This window comes from Pseudophryne corroboree, chromosome 7 (genome assembly GCF_028390025.1).
Source record: "Pseudophryne corroboree isolate aPseCor3 chromosome 7, aPseCor3.hap2, whole genome shotgun sequence".
Taxonomy (NCBI): Eukaryota; Metazoa; Chordata; class Amphibia; order Anura; family Myobatrachidae; genus Pseudophryne; species Pseudophryne corroboree.
This window is the reverse complement of record NC_086450.1, coordinates 378,278,958-378,303,447: the sequence shown is the minus strand read 5'-3', so window position 1 is coordinate 378,303,447 and position 24,490 is coordinate 378,278,958. Positions and strand designations below refer to the sequence as shown.

The following is a 24,490-nucleotide window of genomic DNA, read 5'->3' as shown; positions in this document are numbered from 1 at the left end:
TCCCGGAATGAACACTGCTGACAGAGCGCTTACATGATTTTCCGCCCAGCGAAGAACTCTGGTGGCTTCTGCCATTGCCACTCTGCTCCTTGTGCCGCCTTGGCGGTTTACATGAGCTACTGCGGTGATGTTGTCTGACTGGATCGGAACTGGTCGATTCGAAGTAAGATCTCTGCTTGACGTAGGGCGTTGTATATGGCCCTTAGTTCCAGGATGTTGATGTGAAGACAAGTCTCTTGACTTGACCAAAGTCCTTGGAAATTTCTTCCCTGTGTGACCGCTCCCCAACCTTGGAGGCTCGCGTCCGTGGTCACCAGGATCCAGTACTGAATGCCGAACCTGCGGCCCTCTAGAAGGTAAGCACTGGGGGACAGGGTGATCCGCTGATGCAATTGCAGATACGACCCACACCATTTGTCCAATAGGTCCCATTGGAAGGCCCTTGCATGGAATCTGCCGTATGGCATGGCTTCGTATGTTGCCACCATCTTTCCCAGAACTGAGTGCAATGATGTACTGACACTTGTTTTGGTTTCCACAAGTTCATGACTAGAGTCATGAGTTCCTGCGCTTCTTCCTTCGGAAGAAAAACCCTTTTCTGGTCTGTGTCCGGAATCATGCCCAAGAAGGGCAGATGAGTTGTAGGATTCATCTGCGACTTTGGAATATTGAGAATCCAGCCGTGTCGCTGTAACACATTCCGTGAAAGTGATACGCTGCTCAGCAACTTCTCCCGTGATCTCGCTTTTATGAGGAGATCGTCCAAGTACTGGATAATTGTGACACCCTGCTTGCGCAGGAGCACCATCATTTCCGCCATTACCTTGGTGAAAATTCTCGGGGCCGTGGAAAGCCCAAACGGCAACGTCTGAAATTGGTAATGACAATCCTGTACCACAAATCTCAGGTACGCCTTATGAGGAGGATATATGGGGATATGCAGGTATGCATCCTTTATGTCCAGAGATACCAAAAAATCTCCCCCTTCTAGGCTGGCGATGACTGCCCTGAGTGATTCCATCTTGAACTTGAACCGTTTAAAGTAAAGGTTCAGGGATTTTAAATTTAAAATGGGTCTGACCGAACCGTCCGGTTTCGGAACCACAAACAGAGTTGAGTAGTACCCCTGCCCTCTTTGAAGCAGGGGAACCTCTACCACCACTTGTTGCAGACACAATTTGTGAATCGCATGTAACATTATCTCCCTTTCTAGGGGTTGTTTCGGTAGGGCCGATTTGAAACCGGCGAGGAGGTACTTCTTCGAATTCCAGCCTGTAACCCTGGGAAACATTTCTATTGCCCATGGATCCACCTGTGAGTGGACCCAGACATGGCTGAACAGTCGCAGACGTGCCCCCACAGGAGCTGACTCCCTCAGTGGGGCCCCAGCGTCATGCGGTGGATTTAGCAGAGGCCGGGGAGGACTTCTGTTCCTGGGAACTAGCTGTGTTGTGCAGCTTTTTCCCTCTGCCCTTACCTCTGGCAAGAAAGGACGATCCACGTGCTCTCTTGCTTTTATTGGAACAAAAGGACTGCATTTGATAATGAGGCGCTTTCTTAGATTGTGAGGGAATATATGGCAAAAAAATTTATTTACCTGCCACAGCCGTGGAGACGAGATCCGAGAGGCCCTCTCCGAACAATTCCTCACCCTTGTAAGGCAACAACTCCATATGCCTCTTTTAGTCGGCATCACCTGTCCATTGCATGTTCCACAGGACATGTCTAGCAGAAATCGACATAGCGTTGACTCTAGAACCCAGTAGACTAACGTCTCTCTGGGCATGTCTTATATATATATATATATATATATATAAGACAACATCTTTTATATATAAATATATATATATATATACACTAGGGACAATAACATGGTATCCTTATCTAGGGTTTCAATCTCCGCTGATAAGGTATCAGTCTACGCTGCTACAGCGCTATAAACCCATGGCGACACAATCGCCGGTCTGAGTAGTGTACGAGAATGTGTGTAAATAGTAGGGATGTGCACTTGAAATTTTTCGAGTTTTGTGTTTTGGTTTTGGGTTCGGTTCCGCGGCCGTGTTTTGGGTTCGACCGCGTTTTGGCAAAACCTCACCGAATTTTTTTTGTCGGATTCGGGTGTGTTTTGGATTCGGGTGTTTTTTTCAAAAAACCCTAAAAAACAGCTTAAATCATAGAATTTGGGGGTCATTTTGATCCCAAAGTATTATTAACCTCAAAAACCATAATTTCCACTCATTTTCAGTCTATTCTGAATACCTCACACCTCACAATATTATTTTTAGTCCTAAAATTTGCACCGAGGTCGCTGGATGACTAAGCTAAGCGACCCTAGTGGCCGACACAAACACCTGGCCCATCTAGGAGTGGCACTGCAGTGTCACGCAGGATGGCCCTTCCAAAAAACACTCCCCAAACAGCACATGACGCAAAGAAGAAAAGAAGAGGCGCAATGAGGTAGCTGTGTGAGTAAGCTAAGCGACCCTAGTGGCCGACACAAACACCTGGCCCATCTAGGAGTGGCACTGCAGTGTCACGCAGGATGGCCCTTCCAAAAAACACTCCCCAAACAGCACATGACGCAAAGAAGAAAAAAAGAGGCGCAATGAGGTAGCTGTGTGAGTAAGCTAAGCGACCCTAGTGGCCGACACAAACACCTGGCCCATCTAGGAGTGGCATTGCAGTGTCACGCAGGATGGCCCTTCCAAAAAACACTCCCCAAACAGCACATGACGCAAAGAAGAAAAAAAGAGGCGCAATGAGGTAGCTGTGTGAGTAAGCTAAGCGACCCTAGTGGCCGACACAAACACCTGGCCCATCTAGGAGTGGCACTGCAGTGTCACGCAGGATGGCCCTTCCAAAAAACACTCCCCAAACAGCACATGACGCAAAGAAGAAAAAAAGAGGAGCAATGAGGTAGCTGTGTGAGTAAGCTAAGCGACCCTAGTGGCCGACACAAACACCTGGCCCATCTAGGAGTGGCACTGCAGTGTCACGCAGGATGGCCCTTCCAAAAAACACTCCCCAAACAGCACATGACGCAAAGAAGAAAAAAAGAGGCGCAATGAGGTAGCTGTGTGAGTAAGCTAAGCGACCCTAGTGGCCGACACAAACACCTGGCCCATCTAGGAGTGGCACTGCAGTGTCACGCAGGATGGCCCTTCCAAAAAACACTCCCCAAACAGCACATGACGCAAAGAAGAAAAAAAGAGGCGCAATGAGGTAGCTGTGTGAGTAAGCTAAGCGACCCTAGTGGCCGACACAAACACCTGGCCCATCTAGGAGTGGCACTGCAGTGTCACGCAGGATGGCCCTTCCAAAAAACACTCCCCAAACAGCACATGACGCAAAGAAGAAAAAAAGAGGCGCAATGAGGTAGCTGTGTGAGTAAGCTAAGCGACCCTAGTGGCCGACACAAACACCTGGCCCATCTAGGAGTGGCACTGCAGTGTCACGCAGGATGGCCCTTCCAAAAAACACTCCCCAAACAGCACATGACGCAAATAAAAATGAAAGAAAAAAGAGGTGCAAGATGGAATTGTCCTTGGGCCCTCCCACCCACCCTTATGTTGTATAAACAGGACATGCACACTTTAACCAACCCATCATTTCAGTGACAGGGTCTGCCACACGACTGTGACTGAAATGACGGGTTGGTTTGGACCCCCACCGAAAAAGAAGCAATTAATCTCTCCTTGCACAAACTGGCTCTACAGAGGCAAGATGTCCACCTCATCATCATCCTCCGATATATCACCGTGTACATCCCGCTCCTCACAGATTATCAATTCGTCCCCACTGGAATCCACCATCTCAGCTCCCTGTGTACTTTGTGGAGGCAATTGCTGCTGGTCAATGTCTCCACGGAGGAATTGATTATAATTCATTTTAATGAACATCATCTTCTCCACATTTTCTGGAAGTAACCTCGTACGCAGATTGCTGACAAGGTGAGCGGCGGCACTAAACACTCTTTCGGAGTACACACTTGTGGGAGGGCAACTTAGGTAGAATAAAGCCAGTTTGTGCAAGGGCCTCCAAATTGCCTCTTTTTCCTGCCAGTATAAGTACGGACTGTCTGACGTGCCTACTTGGATGCGGTCACTCATATAATCCTCCACCATTCTTTCAATGGTGAGAGAATCACATGCAGTGACAGTAGACGACATGTCCGTAATCGTTGGCAGGTCCTTCAGTCCGGACCAGATGTCAGCATCAGCAGTCGCTCCAGACTGCCCTGCATCACCGCCAGCGGGTGGGCTCGGAATTCTGAGCCTTTTCCTCGCACCCCCAGTTGCGGGAGAATGTGAAGGAGGAGATGTTGACAGGTCGCGTTCCGCTTGACTTGACAATTTTGTCACCAGCAGGTCTTTGAACCCCAGCAGACTTGTGTCTGCCGGAAAGAGAGATCCAAGGTAGGTTTTAAATCTAGGATCGAGCACGGTGGCCAAAATGTAGTGCTCTGATTTCAACAGATTGACCACCCGTGAATCCTTGTTAAGCGAATTAAGGGCTCCATCCACAAGTCCCACATGCCTAGCGGAATCGCTCCCTTTTAGCTCCTCCTTCAATGCCTCCAGCTTCTTCTGCAAAAGCCTGATGAGGGGAATGACCTGACTCAGGCTGGCAGTGTCTGAACTGACTTCACGTGTGGCAAGTTCAAAAGGTTGCAGAACCTTGCACAACGTTGAAATCATTCTCCACTGCGCTTGAGACAGGTACATTCCACCTCCTATATCGTGCTCAATTGTATAGGCTTGAATGGCCTTTTGCTGCTCCTCCAACCTCTGAAGCATATAGAGGGTTGAATTCCACCTCGTTACCACTTCTTGCTTCAGATGATGGCAGGGCAGGTTCAGGCGTTTTTGGTGGTGCTCCAGTCTTCTGTACGTGGTGCCTGTACGCCGAAAGTGTCCCGCAATTCTTATGGCCACCGACAGCATCTCTTGCACGCCCCTGTCGTTTTTTAAAAAATTCTGCACCACCAAATTCAAGGTATGTGCAAAACATGGGACGTGCTGGAATTTGCCCATATTTAATGCACACACAATATTGCTGGCGTTGTCCGATGCCACAAATCCACAGGAGAGTCCAATTGGGGTAAGCCATTCCGCGATGATCTTCCTCAGTTGCCGTAAGAGGTTTTCAGCTGTGTGCGTATTCTGGAAACCGGTGATACAAAGCGTAGCCTGCCTAGGAAAGAGTTGGCGTTTGCGAGATGCTGCTACTGGTGCCGCCGCTGCTGTTCTTGCGGCGGGAGTCCATACATCTACCCAGTGGGCTGTCACAGTCATATAGTCCTGACCCTGCCCTGCTCCACTTGTCCACATGTCCGTGGTTAAGTGGACATTGGGTACAACTTAATTTTTTAGGACACTGGTGAGTCTTTTTCTGACGTCCGTGTACATTCTCGGTATCGCCTGCCTAGAGAAGTGGAACCTAGATGGTATTTGGTAACGGGGCACACTGCCTCAATAAATTGTCTAGTTCCCTGTGAACTAACGGCGGATACCGGACGCACGTCTAACACCAACATAGTTGTCAAGGCCTCAGTTATCCGCTTTGCAACAGGATGACTGCTGTGATATTTCATCTTCCTCGCAAAGGACTGTTGGACAGTCAATTGCTTGGTGGAAGTAGTAAAAGTGGGCTTACGACTTCCCCTCTGGGATGACCATCGACTCCCAGCAGCAACAACAGCAGCGCCAGCAGCAGTAGGCGTTACACGCAAGGATGCATCGGAGGAATCCCAGGCAGGAGAGGACTCGTCAGAATTGCCAGTGACATGGCATGCAGGACTATTGGCATTCCTGGGGAAGGAGGAAATTGACACTGAGGGAGTTGGTGGGGTGGTTTGCGTGAGCTTGGTTACAAGAGGAAGGGATTTACTGGTCAGTGGACTGCTTCCGCTGTCGCCCAAAGTTTTTGAACTTGTCACTGACTTATTATGAATGCGCTGCAGGTGACGTATAAGGGAGGATGTTCCGAGGTGGTTAACATCCTTACCCCTACTTATTACAGCTTGACAAAGGCAACACACGGCTTGACAAATGTTGTCCGCATTTCTGGTGAAATACTTCCACACCGAAGAGCTGAGTTTTTTGGTATTTTCACCAGGCATGTCAACGGCCCTATTCCTCCCACGGACAACAGGTGTCTCCCCGGGTGCCTGACTTAAACAAACCACCTCACCATCAGAATCCTCCTTGTCAATTTCCTCCCCAGCGCCAGCAACACCCATATCCTCCTCATCCTGGTGTACTTCAACACTGACATCTTCAATCTGACTATCAGGAACTGGACTGCGGGTGCTCCTTCCAGCACTTGCAGGGGGCGTGCAAATGGTGGAAGGCGCATGCTCTTCACGTCCAGTGTTGGGAAGGTCAGGCATCGCAACCGACACAATTGGACTCTCCTTGTGGATTTGGGATTTCGAAGAACGCACAGTTCTTTGCTGTGCTTTTGCCAGCTTGAGTCTTTTCAGTTTTCTAGCGAGAGGCTGAGTGCTTCCATCCTCATGTGAAGCTGAACCACTAGCCATGAACATAGGCCAGGGCCTCAGCCGTTCCTTGCCACTCCGTGTGGTAAATGGTATATTGGCAAGTTTACGCTTCTCCTCCGACAATTTTATTTTAGATTTTGGAGTCCTTTTTTTTACTGATATTTGGTGTTTTGGATTTTACATGCTCTGTACTATGACATTGGGCATCGGCCTTGGCAGACGACGTTGCTGGCATTTCATCGTCTCGGCCATGACTAGTGGCAGCAGCTTCAGCACGAGGTGGAAGTGGATCTTGATCTTTCCCTAATTTTGGAACCTCAACATTTTTGTTCTCCATATTTTAATAGGCACAACTAAAAGGCACCTCAGGTAAACAATGTAGATGGATGGATACTAGTATACTTACGGATGGACGAGCGACTGCTGATACAGAGGTAGCTACAGCCATGGACTACCGTACTGTGTCTGCTGCTAATATAGACTGGATGATAATGAGATGAAATCAATATATATATATATATAATATCACTAGTACTGCAGCCGGACAGGTATATATATTTATTATGTAATGACTGATGACGGACCTGCTGGACACTGTCAGCTCAGCAGCACCGCAGACTGCTACAGTAAGCTACTATAGTAGTATGTATAAAGAAGAAAGAAAAAAAAAAACCACGGGTAGGTGGTATACAATTATGGATGGACGAGCGACTGCCGACACAGAGGTAGCTACAGCCATGGACTACCGTACTGTGTCTGCTGCTAATATAGACTGGATGATAAGGAGATGAAATCAATATATATTATATCACACTAGTACTGCAGCCGGACAGGTAGATATATTTATTATGTAATGACTGATGACGGACCTGCTGGACACTGTCAGCTCAGCAGCACCGCAGACTGCTACAGTAAGCTACTATAGTAGTATGTATAAAGAAGAAAGAAAAAAAAAACCACGGGTAGGTGGTATACAATTATGGATGGACGAGCGACTGCCGACACAGAGGTAGCTACAGCCGTGGACTACCGTACTGTGTCTGCTGCTAATATAGACTGGATGATAAGGAGATGAAATCAATATATATATATATATAATATCACTAGTACTGCAGCCGGACAGGTATATATATTTATTATGTAATGACTGATGACGGACCTGCTGGACACTGTCAGCTCAGCAGCACCGCAGACTGCTACAGTAAGCTACTATAGTAGTATGTATAAAGAAGAAAGAAAAAAAAAACCACGGGTAGGTGGTATACAATTATGGATGGACGAGCGACTGCCGACACAGAGGTAGCTACAGCCGTGGACTACCGTACTGTGTCTGCTGCTAATATAGACTGGATGATAAGGAGATGAAATCAATATATATATATATATATATATATATAATATCACTAGTACTGCAGCCGGACAGGTATATATATTTATTATGTAATGACTGATGACGGACCTGGTGGACACTGTCAGCTCAGCAGCACCGCAGACTGCTACAGTAAGCTACTATAGTAGTATGTATAAAGAAGAAAGAAAAAAAAAAAAACCACGGGTAGGTGGTATACAATTATGGATGGACGAGCGACTGCCGACACAGAGGTAGCTACAGCCGTGGACTACCGTACTGTGTCTGCTGCTAATATAGACTGGATGATAAGGAGATGAAATCAATATATATTATATCACACTAGTACTGCAGCCGGACAGGTAGATATATTTATTATGTAATGACTGATGACGGACCTGCTGGACACTGTCAGCTCAGCAGCACCGCAGACTGCTACAGTAAGCTACTATAGTAGTATGTATAAAGAAGAAAGAAAAAAAAAACCACGGGTAGGTGGTATACAATTATGGATGGACGAGCGACTGCCGACACAGAGGTAGCTACAGCCGTGGACTACCGTACTGTGTCTGCTGCTAATATAGACTGGATGATAATGAGATGAAATCAATATATATATATATAATATCACTAGTACTGCAGCCGGACAGTTATATATATTTATTATGTAATGACTGATGACGGACCTGCTGGACACTGTCAGTTTAGCAGCACTGCAGACTGCTACAGTAAGCTACTATAGTAGTATGTATAAAGAAGAAAGAAAAGAAAAAAACCACGGGTAGGTGGTATACAATTATGGATGGACGAGCGACTGCCGACACAGAGGTAGCTACAGCCGTGGACTACCGTACTGTGTCTGCTGCTAATATAGACTGGATGATAATGAGATGAAATCAATATATATATATATATAATATCACTAGTACTGCAGCCGGACAGGTATATATATTTATTATGTAATGACTGATGACGGACCTGCTGGACACAGTCAGCTCAGCAGCACCGCAGACTGCTACAGTAAGCTACTATAGTAGTATGTATAAAGAAGAAAGAAAAAAAAAAAACCACGGGTAGGTGGTATACAATATTATATATATATATATTATATACAATTATATATATATATATATTAAACTGGTGGTGACTGGTGGTCAGGTCACTGGTCACACTATCAGCAACTTGCAAGTAGTACTCCTAAGCAGACAATCACAATATATATTATACTGGTGGTCAGTGTGGTCACAATGGCAGTGTGGCACTCTGGCAGCAAAAGTGTGCACTGTACGTTATATGTACTCCTGAGTCCTGCTCTCAGACTCTAACTGCTCCCCACTGTCAGTGTCTCCCCCACAAGTCAGATAATATACAGTCACACTATCTATCACTTCAGCAAGTAACTAGTACTCCTCCTAATGCTCCCCAAAATTACTACTGTGTCTCTCTCTACTGTCTCACTCTCTTCTCTATAAACGGAGAGGACGCCAGCCACGTCCTCTCCCTATGAATCTCAATGCACGTGTGAAAATGGCGGCGACGCGCGGCTCCTTATATAGAATCCGAGTCTCGCGATAGAATCCGAGCCTCGCGAGAATCCGACAGCGGGATGATGACGTTCGGGCGCGCTCGGGTTAACCGAGCAAGGCGGGAAGATCCGAGTCGCTCGGCCCCGTGTAAAAAAACATGAAGTTCGGGCGGGTTCGGATTCCGAGGAACCGAACCCGCTCATCCCTAGTAAATAGACTTCAAAGTACTTTTACTGCATGCTATCTGCAGGATCCCTGAGGATAGCTGTAAAGTCAGCGCTACCTTTTTGGGTAAACGTGTCAATGCCTTGTACACCCTAGGGGAAGATTCCCATCGTATCCTGGCCCCATTTAGGGAAAGGATACTCCCTGAGAATTCTTTTTGGTAAGCTGCAGCTTCTTGTCTGGAGATTCCCGCTCTTTTTCTTCATGAGAGGAGGGAAATTTACCTCAGCTTTCTTCCCCTTAAACATGTGTACCCTCGTGTCAGGAACAGATGAGTCATCAGTGATATGCAAAACATCTTTTATTACAATAATCATATATTGAATACTTTAGTGCCAGTTTTGGCTGTACTTTGCATTATCGTAGTCGACACTGGAGTCAGACTCCGTGTTGATATCAGTGTCTATTATTTTGGATAGTGAGCATTGTGAGACTCTGACGGTCTCTGTGACATAGGGACAGACATGGGTAGATTCCCTGTCTGTTCTCCAATCTTTTGTGTAATAAATTCATTTTAGCACTTAATTTCACATATCCAATCAGGCGTCGGCGTTGTCGACGGAGACACCACACACACACATTTGCTCCATCTCCTCCCTAGGAGAGCCTTTTACCTCAGACATGTCGACACACACGTACCGACACACCACACACTCAGGGAATGCTCTTCTGAAGACAATTCCCCCACAAGGCCCTTTGGAGAGACAGAGAGAGAGTATGCCAGCACACACCCCAGCGCAATATGACCCAGGAAAAACACAGCAATTTAATGTTTACCCCGTAGCGCTGTTATTATTATCTGCGCCAAATTATGTGCCCCCCCCCTCTTATTTAAAACCCTCTCTTCTACCGTGGTATAAGCAGGGGAGAGTCCGGAGAGCTTCCTCTCAGCGGTGCTATGGAGAAAAACATGGCGCTGGAGAGTGCTGAGGGAGAAGCCCCGCCCCCTCGGCGGGGGGCTTCAGTCCTGCTAAAAGTGTAAAATTGGCGGGGGCTCATGCATATATACAGTGTCCAGCTGTATATATGCTCTCTTTTGCCAAATAAGAGATTTATATTGCTGCCCAGGGCGCCCCCCCTGTGCCCTGCACCCTTACAGTGACTGCCGTTTGTGAGGTGTATGGGAGCAATGGCGCACAGCTGCAGTGCTGTGCGTTACCTCAGTGAAGATCAATGAAGTCTTCTGCCGCCTTTTGAAGCCGTCTTTCTTCTCATACTCACTCGGCTTCTTTCTTCTGGCTCTGTGAGGGGGACAGCGGCGCGGCTCTGGAACGAACGTCCAGGGCGAAGTTGGCCCGACGAACCTGTGTTCCGACTCCCTCTGGAGCTAATGCTGTCCAGTAGCCTAAGAAGCAGAGCCTATAATTTAAGTAGATCTGCTTCTCTCCCCTCAGTCCCTCGATGCAGGGAGTCTGTTGCCAGCAGTGCTCCCTGAAAATAAAAAACCTAACAAATATACTTTCTTAGCAGGAAATTCAGGAGAGCTCCCTGCAGTGCACCCATCTCCTCTGGGCACAGTCTCAAACTGAGGTCTGGAGGGAGGAGCCAGTGCACACCCAAAGTCTTTCTGAAAGTGCCCATGTCTCCTGCGGAGCCCATCTATTCCCCCCATGGTCCTTACGGAGTCCCAGCATCCTCTAGGACGTTAGAGAAATGAGGAGTACAACTCTGGGTGTTTGACTATGGCAAGTAAACTTCTGAGAGCTTACAATCTAACGCGAAATGGCAGACAGACATGGGCGACACAGAGGGGAGAGACAAGGAGCGTGGAACAGTGGATGGCTTTTCAAAAGAAGTGGGTGTGGAGAACCTGCTTGAAGTTTTGTAGAGAGGTGGAGTGTCTGATAAGGAGAGGGAGAGAGTTCCAGTGTAGATGGACCAAGTGGTTCATATCTGCTGTCAAGTTCTACGTTTCTATGGTGCTGAGCAGTACAAGCAAAATCTTGGAGGTGGGAGTGGAAGAAAGTTATCAGGAGATGAGGCGGCATTCGTTTGTGAGGAAAGTGGGTGGGCAGGCGTGTGAAGGGAGATGAGGTCAGAGAGATAAATAGGAGAAGATTAGGTGAGACACTGTGAGCGTGAGTGATGGATTCAGTTTTGGATACTCAGTGTTTGGCGAAGTCAAGGGCAGAGAGTGAGAAGAGGAGTTGAAACTAAGTGGTGTAAAGATGACAGAAGAGGAGTGTTTTAAAAATACTGTATATATTTTAGAATTATGTTTGTCTGTCACTAGCATTTAAAATTGCATTTTTAAACATAAATTAAATGACCATAGAAAGCTGGCAATAGTCTCATACAGGTATATATACTAGAGATGAGCGGGTTCGGTTCTCCGAGATCCGAACCCCCCCGAACTTCACCCATTTTATACGGTTCCGAGGCAGCCTCGGATCTTCCCGTCTTGCTAGGTTAACCCGAACGCGCCCGAACGTCATCATCCCGCTGTCGGATTCTCGCGAGATTTATATTCTATATAAAGAGCCGCGTGTCGCCGCCATTTTCACTCGTGCATTGGAGATTGAACGGAGAGGACGTGGCTGCGTTCTGTCCCTGAAAAGTTCCGTAATCTGTGCTCAGTGTGCTGCAAATATCTGTGCTCAGTGTGCTGCAAATATCTGTGCTCAGTGTGCTGAAAATATCTACGTTCTCTGCCTGGAAACGCTCCATATCTGTGCTCAGTGTGCTGCAAATATCTGTGCTCAGTGTGCTTTATTGTGGGGACTGGGGACCACCAGTATATAATATATACTTTTCTATAGCTTCTATACTGCTTGTCAGGACACACATGGGTCACAGTTACACCGCTCTGTACTGATATATACAAAAATATATATACTTTTCTATAGCTTCTATACTGCTTGTCAGGACACATGTGTCACAGTTACATTGCAGCATTTTGGTGACCCAAGAGTATATAGTTGTGTACAGTAGGCCATTGCTGTATCTTGCAGCTCTGTGTCACTGCAAGTATCCATTCCATATCTGTGCAGCATTTTTGTGAGCAGTATATATAGTATTACAGTGCAGCATTTTGGTGACCCAACAGTATATAGTTGTGTACAGTAGGCCATTGCTGTATCTTGCAGCTGTGTCACTGCAAGTATCCATTCCATATCTGTGCAGCATTTTTGTGAGCAGTATATATAGTATTACAGTGCAGAATTTTGGTGACCCAACAATATATAGTTGTGTAAAGTAGGCCATTGCTGTATCTTGCAGCTCTGTGTCACTGCAAGTATCCATTCCATATCTGTGCTGCATTTTTGTGAGCAGTATATAGTAGGACAGTGCAGCATTTTGGTGACCAGCAGTATACATATATAGTACAGTACAGTAGGCCATTGCTGTATCTTGCAGCTCTGTGTCACTTCTAGTATCCTGATCAGTGCTCAATATCTGCTGCATTGTTGTGACCAGTATGTATACTCTACTGTGCGACTTGTGTTATACACCTGGTGATTATACATCCTGTAATCTGTACTGAGCGATGTGTGAGATACACCTGGGGATTATACACCCTATATACTGTACTGTGTGATGTGTGAGATACACCTGGGGATTATACACCCTATATTATTATTATTATTATTATTATTATTATTATCCTTTATTTATATGGCGCCACAAGGGTTCTGCAGTGCCCAATTACAAAGTACATAAATAATCAAACAGGAAAACAGCAACTTACAGTTGATGACAGTATAGGACAAGTACAGGGTAAATACACATAGTTACATCAGCAGATGACACTGGAATAAGTATCAGGTGGCAGAAGATTGCTGGATGTGATACAGTTGAAGATTATTAAAGTAAGACGATGGATAAGCACATGAGGGAAGAGGGTCCTGCTCGTGAGAGCTTACAATCTAAAGGGGAGGGGTAGACAGACATGGGTGACACAGATGGGGTACATAGAGAACGTGGAACAGAGGATTAGGATGAGATTTGGCTGGGTTTGGTGAAGAAGTGGACCCCCAGAAGGCACAAGTCAATACTTAACATTGCAACATTTTACTGGGCTATGCAGGAGAAAATTAAAAATAGGGGAAAAAAAAAAAGAATCGATAACTTCTACCGCTTTCAAAAAGGTCAATGGAAGCTGAAATAATGGACAACTACCTCATGGAAGCCAGATACAGTATACCATACAGTACTTAGCAGTGTTAGGAATGAGTGCTTATGAAATACAGTAACATTTTGGCATAATATTTCAGAAACTGCATGGCTGGTCTCTTGCACTCTTTTGCTCTAATACACCACCTGCTTTAGGATTTATATTCAAAAACATTATGTCTCCATAATCCCAAAAACGTCAGTCTTCTTGGAAAGTGGTTTGTTCCTTTGTAAGGGAAACAGAACAAACATTCTCAAACAACGGTTTCTCAATTTCTTTTTCCTCTGGGAAGGGATTGTGGATTCGCAGGAATATCTGAGCATTCCTGTAATCAGAAAGCAGCGACTTTCTGCAAATGTTTACGACTAATTCCAGTGATTTTGTCATTTTCTTCCAGTGATTTGGACCAATAATACCATTGATTAGAACGAATAATTCCAGTGATTTTGTCATTTTCTTCCAGTGATTTGGACCAATAATACCATTGATTAGAACGAATAATTCCAGTGATTTTGTCATTTTCTTCCAGTGATTTGGACCAATAATACCATTGATTAGAATGAATAATTCCTGTGATATTGAGGTGTTTGTGTCGCTTAGCTTAGCCGTCCAGCGACCACAGTGCACCTCTTTTTCTCTTTTCTTTGCATCATGTGCTGTTTGGGGCTAATTTTTTTAAGTGCCATCCTGTCTGACACTGCAGTGCCACTCCTAGATGGGCCAGGTGTTTGTGCCGCACTCTTGGGTCGCTTTGCTTAGTCATCCAGCAACCTCGGTGCAAATTTTAGGACTAAAAATAGTATTGTGAGGTGTGAGGTGTTCAGAATAGACTGGAAATGAGTGGAAATTGTGGTTATTGAGGTTAATAATACTATAGGATCAAAATGACCCCCAAATTCTATGATTTAAGCTGTTTTTGAGGGTTTAAAAAAAAAAAACACCCAAATCCAAAACACACCCGAATCCGACAAAAAAATTTCAGGGAGGTTTTGCCAAAACGCGTCCGAATCCAAAACACGGCGCGGAACCGAATCCAAAACCAAAACACAAAACCCGAAAAATTTCCGGTGCGCATCTCTAATATATAATGTATAAATGCAGTCTTGCTATAGGGGTAAAAATTAGAGATGAGCGCCTGAAATTTTTCGGGTTTTGTGTTTTGGTTTTGGGTTCGGTTCCGCGGCCGTGTTTTGGGTTCGAACGCGTTTTGGCAAAACCTCACCGAATTATTTTTGTCGGATTCGGGTGTGTTTTGGATTCGGGTGTTTTTTTCAAAAAACCCTAAAAAACAGCTTAAATCATAGAATTTGGGGGTAATTTTGATCCCAAAGTATTATTAACCTCAAAAAACATAATTTACACTCATTTTCAGCCTATTCTGAACACATCACACCTCACAATATTATTTTTAGTCCTAAAATTTGCACCGAGGTCGCTGTGTGAGTAAGATAAGCGACCCTAGTGGCCGACACAAACACCGGGCCCATCTAGGAGTGGCACTGCAGTGTCACGCAGGATGTCCCTTCCAAAAAACCCTCCCCAAACAGCACATGACGCAAAGAAAAAAAGAGGCGCAATGAGGTAGCTGACTGTGTGAGAAAGATAAGCGACCCTAGTGGCCGACACAAACACCGGGCCCATCTAGGAGTGGCACTGCAGTGTCACGCAGGATGTCCCTTCCAAAAAACCCTCCCCAAACAGCACATGACGCAAAGAAAAAAAGAGGCGCAATGAGGTAGCTGTGTGAGAAAGATAAGCGACCCTAGTGGCCGACACAAACACCGGGCCCATCTAGGAGTGGCACTGCAGTGTCACGCAGGATGTCCCTTCCAAAAAACCCTCCCCAAACAGCACATGACGCAAAGAAAAAAAGAGGCGCAATGAGGTAGCTGTGTGAGTAAGATTAGCGACCCTAGTGGCCGACACAAACACCGGGCCCATCTAGGAGTGGCACTGCAGTGTCACGCAGGATGGCCCTTCCAAAAAACCCTCCCCAAACAGCACATGACGCAAAGAAAAAAAGAGGCGCAATGAGGTAGCTGACTGTGTGAGTAAGATTAGCGACCCTAGTGGCCGACACAAACACCGGGCACATCTAGGAGTGGCACTGCAGTGTCACGCAGGATGTCCCTTCCAAAAAACCCTCCCCAAACAGCACATGACGCAAAGAAAAAAAGAGGCGCAATGAGGTAGCTGTGTGAGTAAGATTAGCGACCCTAGTGGCCGACACAAACACCGGGCCCATCTAGGAGTGGCACTGCAGTGTCACGCAGGATGTCCCTTCCAAAAAACCCTCCCCAATCAGCACATGATGCAAAGAAAAAGAAAAGAAAAAAGAGGTGCAAGATGGAATTATCCTTGGGCCCTCCCACCCACCCTTATGTTGTATAAACAAAACAGGACATGCACACTTTAACCAACCCATCATTTCAGTGACAGGGTCTGCCACACGACTGTGACTGATATGACGGGTTGGTTTGGACCCCCCCCAAAAAAGAAGCAATTAATCTCTCCTTGCACAAACTGGCTCTACAGAGGCAAGATGTCCACCTCATCTTCACCCTCCGATATATCACCGTGTACATCCCCCTCCTCACAGATTATCAATTCGTCCCCACTGGAATCCACCATCTCAGCTCCCTGTGTACTTTGTGGAGGCAATTGCTGCTGGTCAATGTCTCCGCGGAGGAATTGATTATAATTCATTTTAATGAACATCATCTTCTCCACATTTTCTGGATGTAACCTCGTACGCCGATTGCTGACAAGGTGAGCGGCGGCACTAAACACTCTTTCGGAGTACACACTTGTGGGAGGGCAACTTAGGTAGAATAAAGCCAGTTTGTGCAAGGGCCTCCAAATTGCCTCTTTTTCCTGCCAGTATAAGTACGGACTGTGTGACGTGCCTACTTGGATGCGGTCACTCATATAATCCTCCACCATTCTATCAATGTTGAGAGAATCATATGCAGTGACAGTAGACGACATGTCCGTAATCGTTGTCAGGTCCTTCAGTCCGGACCAGATGTCAGCATCAGCAGTCGCTCCAGACTGCCCTGCATCACCGCCAGCGGGTGGGCTCGGAATTCTGAGCCTTTTCCTCGCACCCCCAGTTGCGGGAGAATGTGAAGGAGGAGATGTTGACAGGTCGCGTTCCGCTTGACTTGACAATTTTGTCACCAGCAGGTCTTTCAACCCCAGCAGACCTGTGTCTGCCGGAAAGAGAGATCCAAGGTAGGCTTTAAATCTAGGATCGAGCACGGTGGCCAAAATGTAGTGCTCTGATTTCAACAGATTGACCACCCGTGAATCCTTGTTAAGCGAATTAAGGGCTGCATCCACAAGTCCCACATGCCTAGCGGAATCGCTCCGTGTTAGCTCCTTCTTCAATGCCTCCAGCTTCTTCTGCAAAAGCCTGATGAGGGGAATGACCTGACTCAGGCTGGCAGTGTCTGAACTGACTTCACGTGTGGCAAGTTCAAAGGGCATCAGAACCTTGCACAACGTTGAAATCATTCTCCACTGCACTTGAGACAGGTGCATTCCATCTCCTATATCGTGCTCAATTGTATAGGCTTGAATGGCCTTTTGCTGCTCCTCCAACCTCTGAAGCATATAGAGGGTTGAATTCCACCTCGTTACCACTTCTTGCTTCAGATGATGGCAGGGCAGGTTCAGTAGTTTTTGGTGGTGCTCCAGTCTTCTGTACGTGGTGCCTGTACGCCGAAAGTGTCCCGCAATTTTTCTGGCCACCGACAGCATCTCTTGCACGCCCCTGTCGTTTTTTAAAAAATTCTGCACCACCAAATTCAAGGTATGTGCAAAACATGGGACGTGCTGGAATTTGCCCATATTTAATGCACACACAATATTGCTGGCGTTGTCCGATGCCACAAATCCACAGGAGAGTCCAATTGGGGTAAGCCATTCCGCGATGATCTTCCTCAGTTGCCGTAAGAGGTTTTCAGCTGTGTGCGTATTCTGGAAAGCGGTGATACAAAGCGTAGCCTGCCTAGGAAAGAGTTGGCGTTTGCGAGATGCTGCTACTGGTGCCGCCGCTGCTGTTCTTGCGGCGGGAGTCCATACATCTACCCAGTGGGCTGTCACAGTCATATAGTCCTGACCCTGCCCTGCTCCACTTGTCCACATGTCCGTGGTTAAGTGGACATTGGGTACAACTGCATTTTTTAGGACACTGGTGAGTCTTTTTCTGACGTCCGTGTACATTCTCGGTATCGCCTGCCTAGAGAAGTGGAACCTAGATGGTATTTGGTAACGGGGGCACACTGCCTCAATAAATTGTCTAGTTCCCTGTGAACTAACGGCGGATACCGGACGCACGTCTAACACCAACATAGTTGTCAAGGCCTCAGTTATCCGCTTTGCAGTAGGATGACTGCTGTGATATTTCATCTTCCTCGCAAAGGACTGTTGAACAGTCAATTGCTTACTGGAAGTAGTACAAGTGGGCTTACGACTTCCCCTCTGGGATGACCATCGACTCCCAGCGGCAACAACAGCAGCGCCAGCAGCAGTAGGCGTTACACGCAAGGATGCATCGGAGGAATCCCAGGCAGGAAAGGACTCGTCAGAATTGCCAGTGACATGGCCTGCAGGACTATTGGCATTCCTGGGGAAGGAGGAAATTGACACTGAGGGAGTTGGTGGGGTGGTTTGCGTGAGCTTGGTTACAAGAGGAAGGGATTTACTGGTCAGTGGACTGCTTCCGCTGTCACCCAAAGTTTTTGAACTTGTCACTGACTTATTATGAATGCGCTGCAGGTGACGTATAAGGGAGGATGTTCCGAGGTGGTTAACGTCCTTACCCCTACTTATTACAGCTTGACAAAGGGAACACACGGCTTGACACCTGTTGTCCGCATTTCTGGTGAAATACCTCCACACCGAAGAGCTGATTTTTTTGGTATTTTCACCTGGCATGTCAACGGCCATATTCCTCCCACGGACAACAGGTGTCTCCCCGGGTGCCTGACTTAAACAAACCACCTCACCATCAGAATCCTCCTGGTCAATTTCCTCCCCAGCGCCAGCAACACCCATATCCTCCTCATCCTGGTGTACTTCAACACTGACATCTTCAATCTGACTATCAGGAACTGGACTGCGGGTGCTCCTTCCAGCACTTGCAGGGGGCGTGCAAATGGTGGAAGGCGCATGCTCTTCACGTCCAGTGTTGGGAAGGTCAGGCATCGCAACCGACACAATTGGACTCTCCTTGTGGATTTGGGATTTCAAAGAACGCACAGTTCTTTGCGGTGCTTTTGCCAGCTTGAGTCTTTTCAGTTTTCTAGCGAGAGGCTGAGTGCTTCCATCCTCATGTGAAGCTGAACCACTAGCCATGAACATAGGCCAGGGCCTCAGCCGTTCCTTGCCACTCCGTGTGGTAAATGGCATATTGGCAAGTTTACGCTTCTCCTCCGACAATTTTATTTTAGGTTTTGGAGTCCTTTTTTTTCTGATATTTGGTGTTTTGGATTTGACATGCTCTGTACTATGACATTGGGCATCGGCCTTGGCAGACGACGTTGCTGGCATTTCATCGTCTCGGCCATGACTAGTGGCAGCAGCTTCAGCACGAGGTGGAAGTGGATCTTGATCTTTCCCTAATTTTGGAACCTCAACTTTTTTGTTCTCCATATTTTATAGGCAGAACTAAAAGGCACCTCAGGTAAACAATGGAGATGGATGGATTGGATACTAGTATACAATTATGGACGGACTGCCACGGTTAGGTGGTATAAAAAAACCACGGTTAGGTGGTATATATTATAATAATAATACAATTATGGATGGACGGACTGCCTGCCGACTGCCGACACAGAGGTAGCCACAGCCGTGAACTACCGCACTGTACACTGGTTGATAAAGAGATAGTAGTATACTCGTAACAACTAGTATGACACTATGACGACGGTATAAAGAATGAAAAAAAAACCACGGTTAGGTGGTATATATTATAATAATAATACAATTATGGATGGACGGACTGCCTGCCGACTGCCGACACAGAGGTAGCCACAGCCGTGAACTACCGCACTGTACACTGGTTGATAAAGAGATAGTAGTATACTCGTAACAACTAGTATGACACTATGACGACGGTATAAAGAATGAAAAAAAAACCACGGTTAGGTGGTATATATTATAATAATAATACAATTATGGATGGACGGACTGCCTGCCGACTGCCGACACAGAGGTAGCCACAGCCGTGAACTACCGCACTGTACACTGGTTGATAAAGAGATAGTAGTATACTCGTAACAACTAGTATGACACTATGACGACGGTATAAAGAATGAAAAAAAAACCACGGTTAGGTGGTATATATTATAATAATAATACAATTATGGATGGACGGACTGCCTGCCGACTGCCGACACAGAGGTAGCCACAGCCGTGAACTACCGCACTGTACACTGGTTGATAAAGAGATAGTAGTATACTCGTAACAACTAGTATGACACTATGACGACGGTATAAAGAAAGAAAAAAAAATACCACGGTTAGGTGGTATATATTGTAATACAATTATGGATGGACGGACTGCCTGCCGAGTTCCGACTGCCGACACAGAGGTAGCCACAGCCGTGAACTACCGCACTGTACTGTGTCTGCTGCTAATATAGACTGGTTGATAAAGAGATAGTATACAATACATACAACAATATACTACTATACTGGTGGTCAGGCACTGGTCACCACTAGTCACACTGGCAGTGGCACTCCTGCAGCAAAAGTGTGCACTGTATAATTTTAAATTAATATAATATTATGTACTCCTGGGGGCTCCTGCTATAACAACCTGCAGTGCTCCCCAGTCTCCCCCACAATTATTATAAGCTTTGCCTTTTATACATTGATGTGCAGCACACTGGGCTGAGCTGAGTGCACACAGACTGAGTCACACTGTGTGACTGGCTGCTGCTGTGTATCGTTTTTTTTCAGGCAGAGAACGGATATAGCAGAGAACGGATATATATTAAAATAAATAAAAGTTAACTAACAACAACTGCACTGGTCACTGTGGTAAACTCTGTCTGACTCTGCACAATCTCTCTCTCTCTTCTAATCTAATTTCTAATGGAGAGGACGCCAGCCACGTCCTCTCCCTATCAATCTCAATGCACGTGTGAAAATGGCGGCGACGCGCGGCTCCTTATATAGAATCCGAGTCTCGCGAGAATCCGACAGCGTCATGATGACGTTCGGGCGCGCTCGGGTTAACCGAGCAAGGCGGGAGGATCCGAGTCTGCTCGGACCCGTGAAAAAAACATGAAGTTCGTGCGGGTTCGGTTTCAGAGAAACCGAACCCGCTCATCTCTAGTAAAAATAGGATATAATGGGGGAAATTCAAATGTTATTGCCCCCAATCTCCCATCTAAAGTGACAGGAAATCGCAGGGGGCGATATACAATTGATGCCCATTAAAGCTGTTAAACATAACTTAACTAATGGACGCAATCAGGAAAAGTTAAAATTTTTCACACATTTCCGCTTGCCAGCCCCGGCGGATGCGAGCTAAAACGTAGATGCCAGTAGCCGATTGCGCCAGAATGAGGCTACATTAGTGTAGCTCCATTCAACGCCATCTAGTGGCTGCCGGCCAGATACACATTTGAATTCCGCCTAATGAAATGATGTTTTACATAATTTCTAAATAAATAGAAATATGTAACATAAGTCAATAATAGATTCCAGGCACATAAAATGTGACAAACTTGCCACAGTTTCCTTAATGGATTTAGGGCCTAATTTGTAGTTGTGCAAAAACTATAGTAAATTTACCCCATGGTGGCCTCTAATATCCCTTTCACACCGCACATATAACCCGTTATCAACCCGGCATATTGCCGGGTCGACACGGCTCAGCGTGCAGTGTGAAAGCGCCATGGTTGAACTCCCGGGTCGCCTGACCCGATAATTCAACCCGGGAATAAATCAGTGTTATTCCCGGGTTGAATGCCCGGTCAGTGGCAGCGTAAACGGATTCCCGGGTCGATGCGACCCGGGACCCGTTCACTAGATAGAAAGAGGCGGCGCGGAGTTGAGCTCATCTCCCAGCACCACCTCCGCCCCCCGCTGCCGGCTCCACCCCCGCCGCTATGGCAACCCGCCCGGCATATTGCCGGGTCAGGAAAGCCTGCTGTAGCGTATAATGCCAGATCTCACCCGGGAAGGACCCGCTTCCAATTCCCGGGTGGGATCCGGCATTTGCGGTGTGAAAAGGGTACATGATGGGCCAACTTAGGGTGGTTTTTAAATTTATTAGTTCCTTATATTTCCAAATTAAAAATGTGAGGGGACCTGCATTGACATCACGGGCTCATAGGGGCCAGCCCTAACTTATATGGAACCAGAACTTGTATAGGGGTTGTTCCTGGTGGCATTGGCATGCCCACTCCCTTTCAGATATGTTGAGGGCAGTGAGCTGTGAGCATATACAGCATTATGACCCTGCTCAGAGGAGTAGGCGACTCTGATGCTCCCTTCCTCTCTTAGCAGCAGGGCTGAGCACAGACACTAGAGAAGCACACAGAGCAGGGGAGGCCAGCATAATGATGAGCAGCTGAGTGAGTGATTGTGAGTCAGTGTATGGATATCATTTTGGGGTTAGTAATGTAATGCAGGTTTGATAGGGTGCATTAATTTATTGTAGGGGATGTTAATATAATGTGAGGTCTCTGTATTAAATGAGGGGGCTTTTTAGGCTAGAGAGGCCTGTTTAATTAATGTGGTTGCTAGTTAATGCCAGGGATTGTTGAGGGGAGACAGGCCAGTATATTCTTAGGATGTTTGTCTTTCATGTGGCTTTTTTCATGAAGAGTAGCAGCTGCGTTGACTTAACAGTGGAGTGCACAGCATTGCGAGTGTGCTTGAATGGGAAAGGATCAGAGGTGTCTAAAGTGATGGCCACATGCACTCTGTCTAAGAAACATCAGTGTCTATCAATGGATTTGATAGAATCAGTCATACACTACCGGTATGAAGGCTGCAGAGTCTAGAAGGACCCCTGCAAGAGGATTAGACTTCACCCACAATCAGGTTGCGGTCTCCTGTAGCGGTTGCTGACTTGATTGAAGTGATAGCACTCAGTAAGAAATGTCAGCAGCCAAGAGTCTGGTACACATGAGTACTTGTTGCCGATAAGCTGGGAGCTCTCAGGAATGCCACAGGGACTAAGCAAAGAGGTGTCGCCAGGAAGTCACGTCAATGTGACAGGGGGTAATGCAGAGGGAAGTCACAAACAACTCCTGTTACACACAGGATTATATACACAAAGGGAGTCTAAATATGCTGGAACTAGGCAGTGTAATCAGTGACCTACCTCCATCAGTGACTTGTAGGGTTTATTCCGGTCCAGCAAATGGAGATTCCCAATGAGGGGGAGAGGGGTAGGTCCAGGAGGCATATTTCTTGTGCTCTTCTTAGATCCATTGAGCCAATAGATGAGGAATGCAATGCAGGCTGACAGGCACAGTAACACGTCCACCTTAGACACAAAGTAAGTTATAAAAGTCATCCTGAAGCTCTTTCATGAAGCTGTCCTGAGTGTGCTATTGTCATGTCATATACACAGTTTATACGCTTGGACTTTATTCTCCTAAAATGTGTTAATATGTACTAGAACACACCTATTACCTGGTTGGCTTTTTGCCTTTCAGCACAATCAAGTCAATTTTCTTGTGTTGGCACAGAGTTGTTTTAATACTGTATATTGTGTTGTGTAATCTAATGCACCATGTGCCAAGACAATTTAGAGTATAATTGTGCTTAAGAGAAAATGATATGCCATGATAGTATTATGTTATTTGGATAATAAAATACACTACTACTAAGACCCTTATCCATTCACTGGTCAACTCCAGACTGGACTACTGTAATTTCCTCCTGACTGGCATTCCTGACAAATGCCTCTCTCCACTCCAATCTATCCTCAATGCTGCAGTCCAGCTCATCTTCTTCACCTAACGCACTACGTACACCTACCCTTTCCTACAAGCCCTTCACTAATGGGATGCGGTCATGGATCCCGCCGTTTACCATGCCAACCAGGGACGTGCCTCCCCTGTCATTAATGACTCAAATAATACAAAGAAGATACTTATGACACAGATTTTGTGTCATAAGTATATTTGTATTATTTTAATAATTTTTATCCTGTAAAAATCTGTGTTACGGAGGCACCGCCGTCGGTGCCTCACGCTGACAATGTAAAATGGCCGGAAGTTGGGGGCGGGGCCAAGCAGCGGGGAGTAAAATCCCATTGAAAAAAAGCACTCTAAGCGGCATTGGTATAAGTGCCGCTTTGATAGGGGCGTGCTTTCAGCCCATATGAAAGCACGCCCCTGTCACTGTGGAGGAGGTGATTGGGCAGTGGCGGATGCGGGAGTGTGCAGTGCTACGCTGAGCTCCCGGTCCCCAGTCATGCAGACAAGCTCCATGTGAGCACTTGCTTTGCCTGCATGTGATGCTGCCTGGGGCACTGGGAGCTAAACTCCCGGACCTCAGCACCATGCATTGATCAGGGAGCGGGTAGCCCGATCACCCTGTGTGCCGCACACTCGGGCCGCCGCGGACCCTGCACTGATCAGGAAGCGGGTAGCCCGATCCCCCTGTGTGCCGCACACTCGGGCCCCTACGGACCCTGCACTGATCAGGAAGCGGGTAGCCCGATCCCCCTGTGTGCCGTACACTCGGGCCGCCGCGGATCCTGCACTGATCAGGGAGCCGGGTAGCCCGATCCCCCTGTG

The 24,490-nt window shown here is 46.7% G+C and overlaps 1 protein-coding gene across 1 annotated transcript in view; it reads right to left on the bottom strand.

The window, feature by feature from the left end:
- Positions 1–23,303, bottom strand: part of LOC134945336 (cytochrome P450 2K1-like) — a 119,332-nt gene extending 96,029 nt beyond the window's left edge. Inside the window, exon 1 of the mRNA XM_063934540.1 lies at positions 23,065–23,303. Coding sequence (XP_063790610.1) covers positions 23,065–23,259 — 195 coding nt within the window. The 5' untranslated portion in view covers positions 23,260–23,303. The remainder of the gene's footprint in view (positions 1–23,064) is intronic.
- Positions 23,304–24,490: the final 1,187 nt, after the last annotated feature.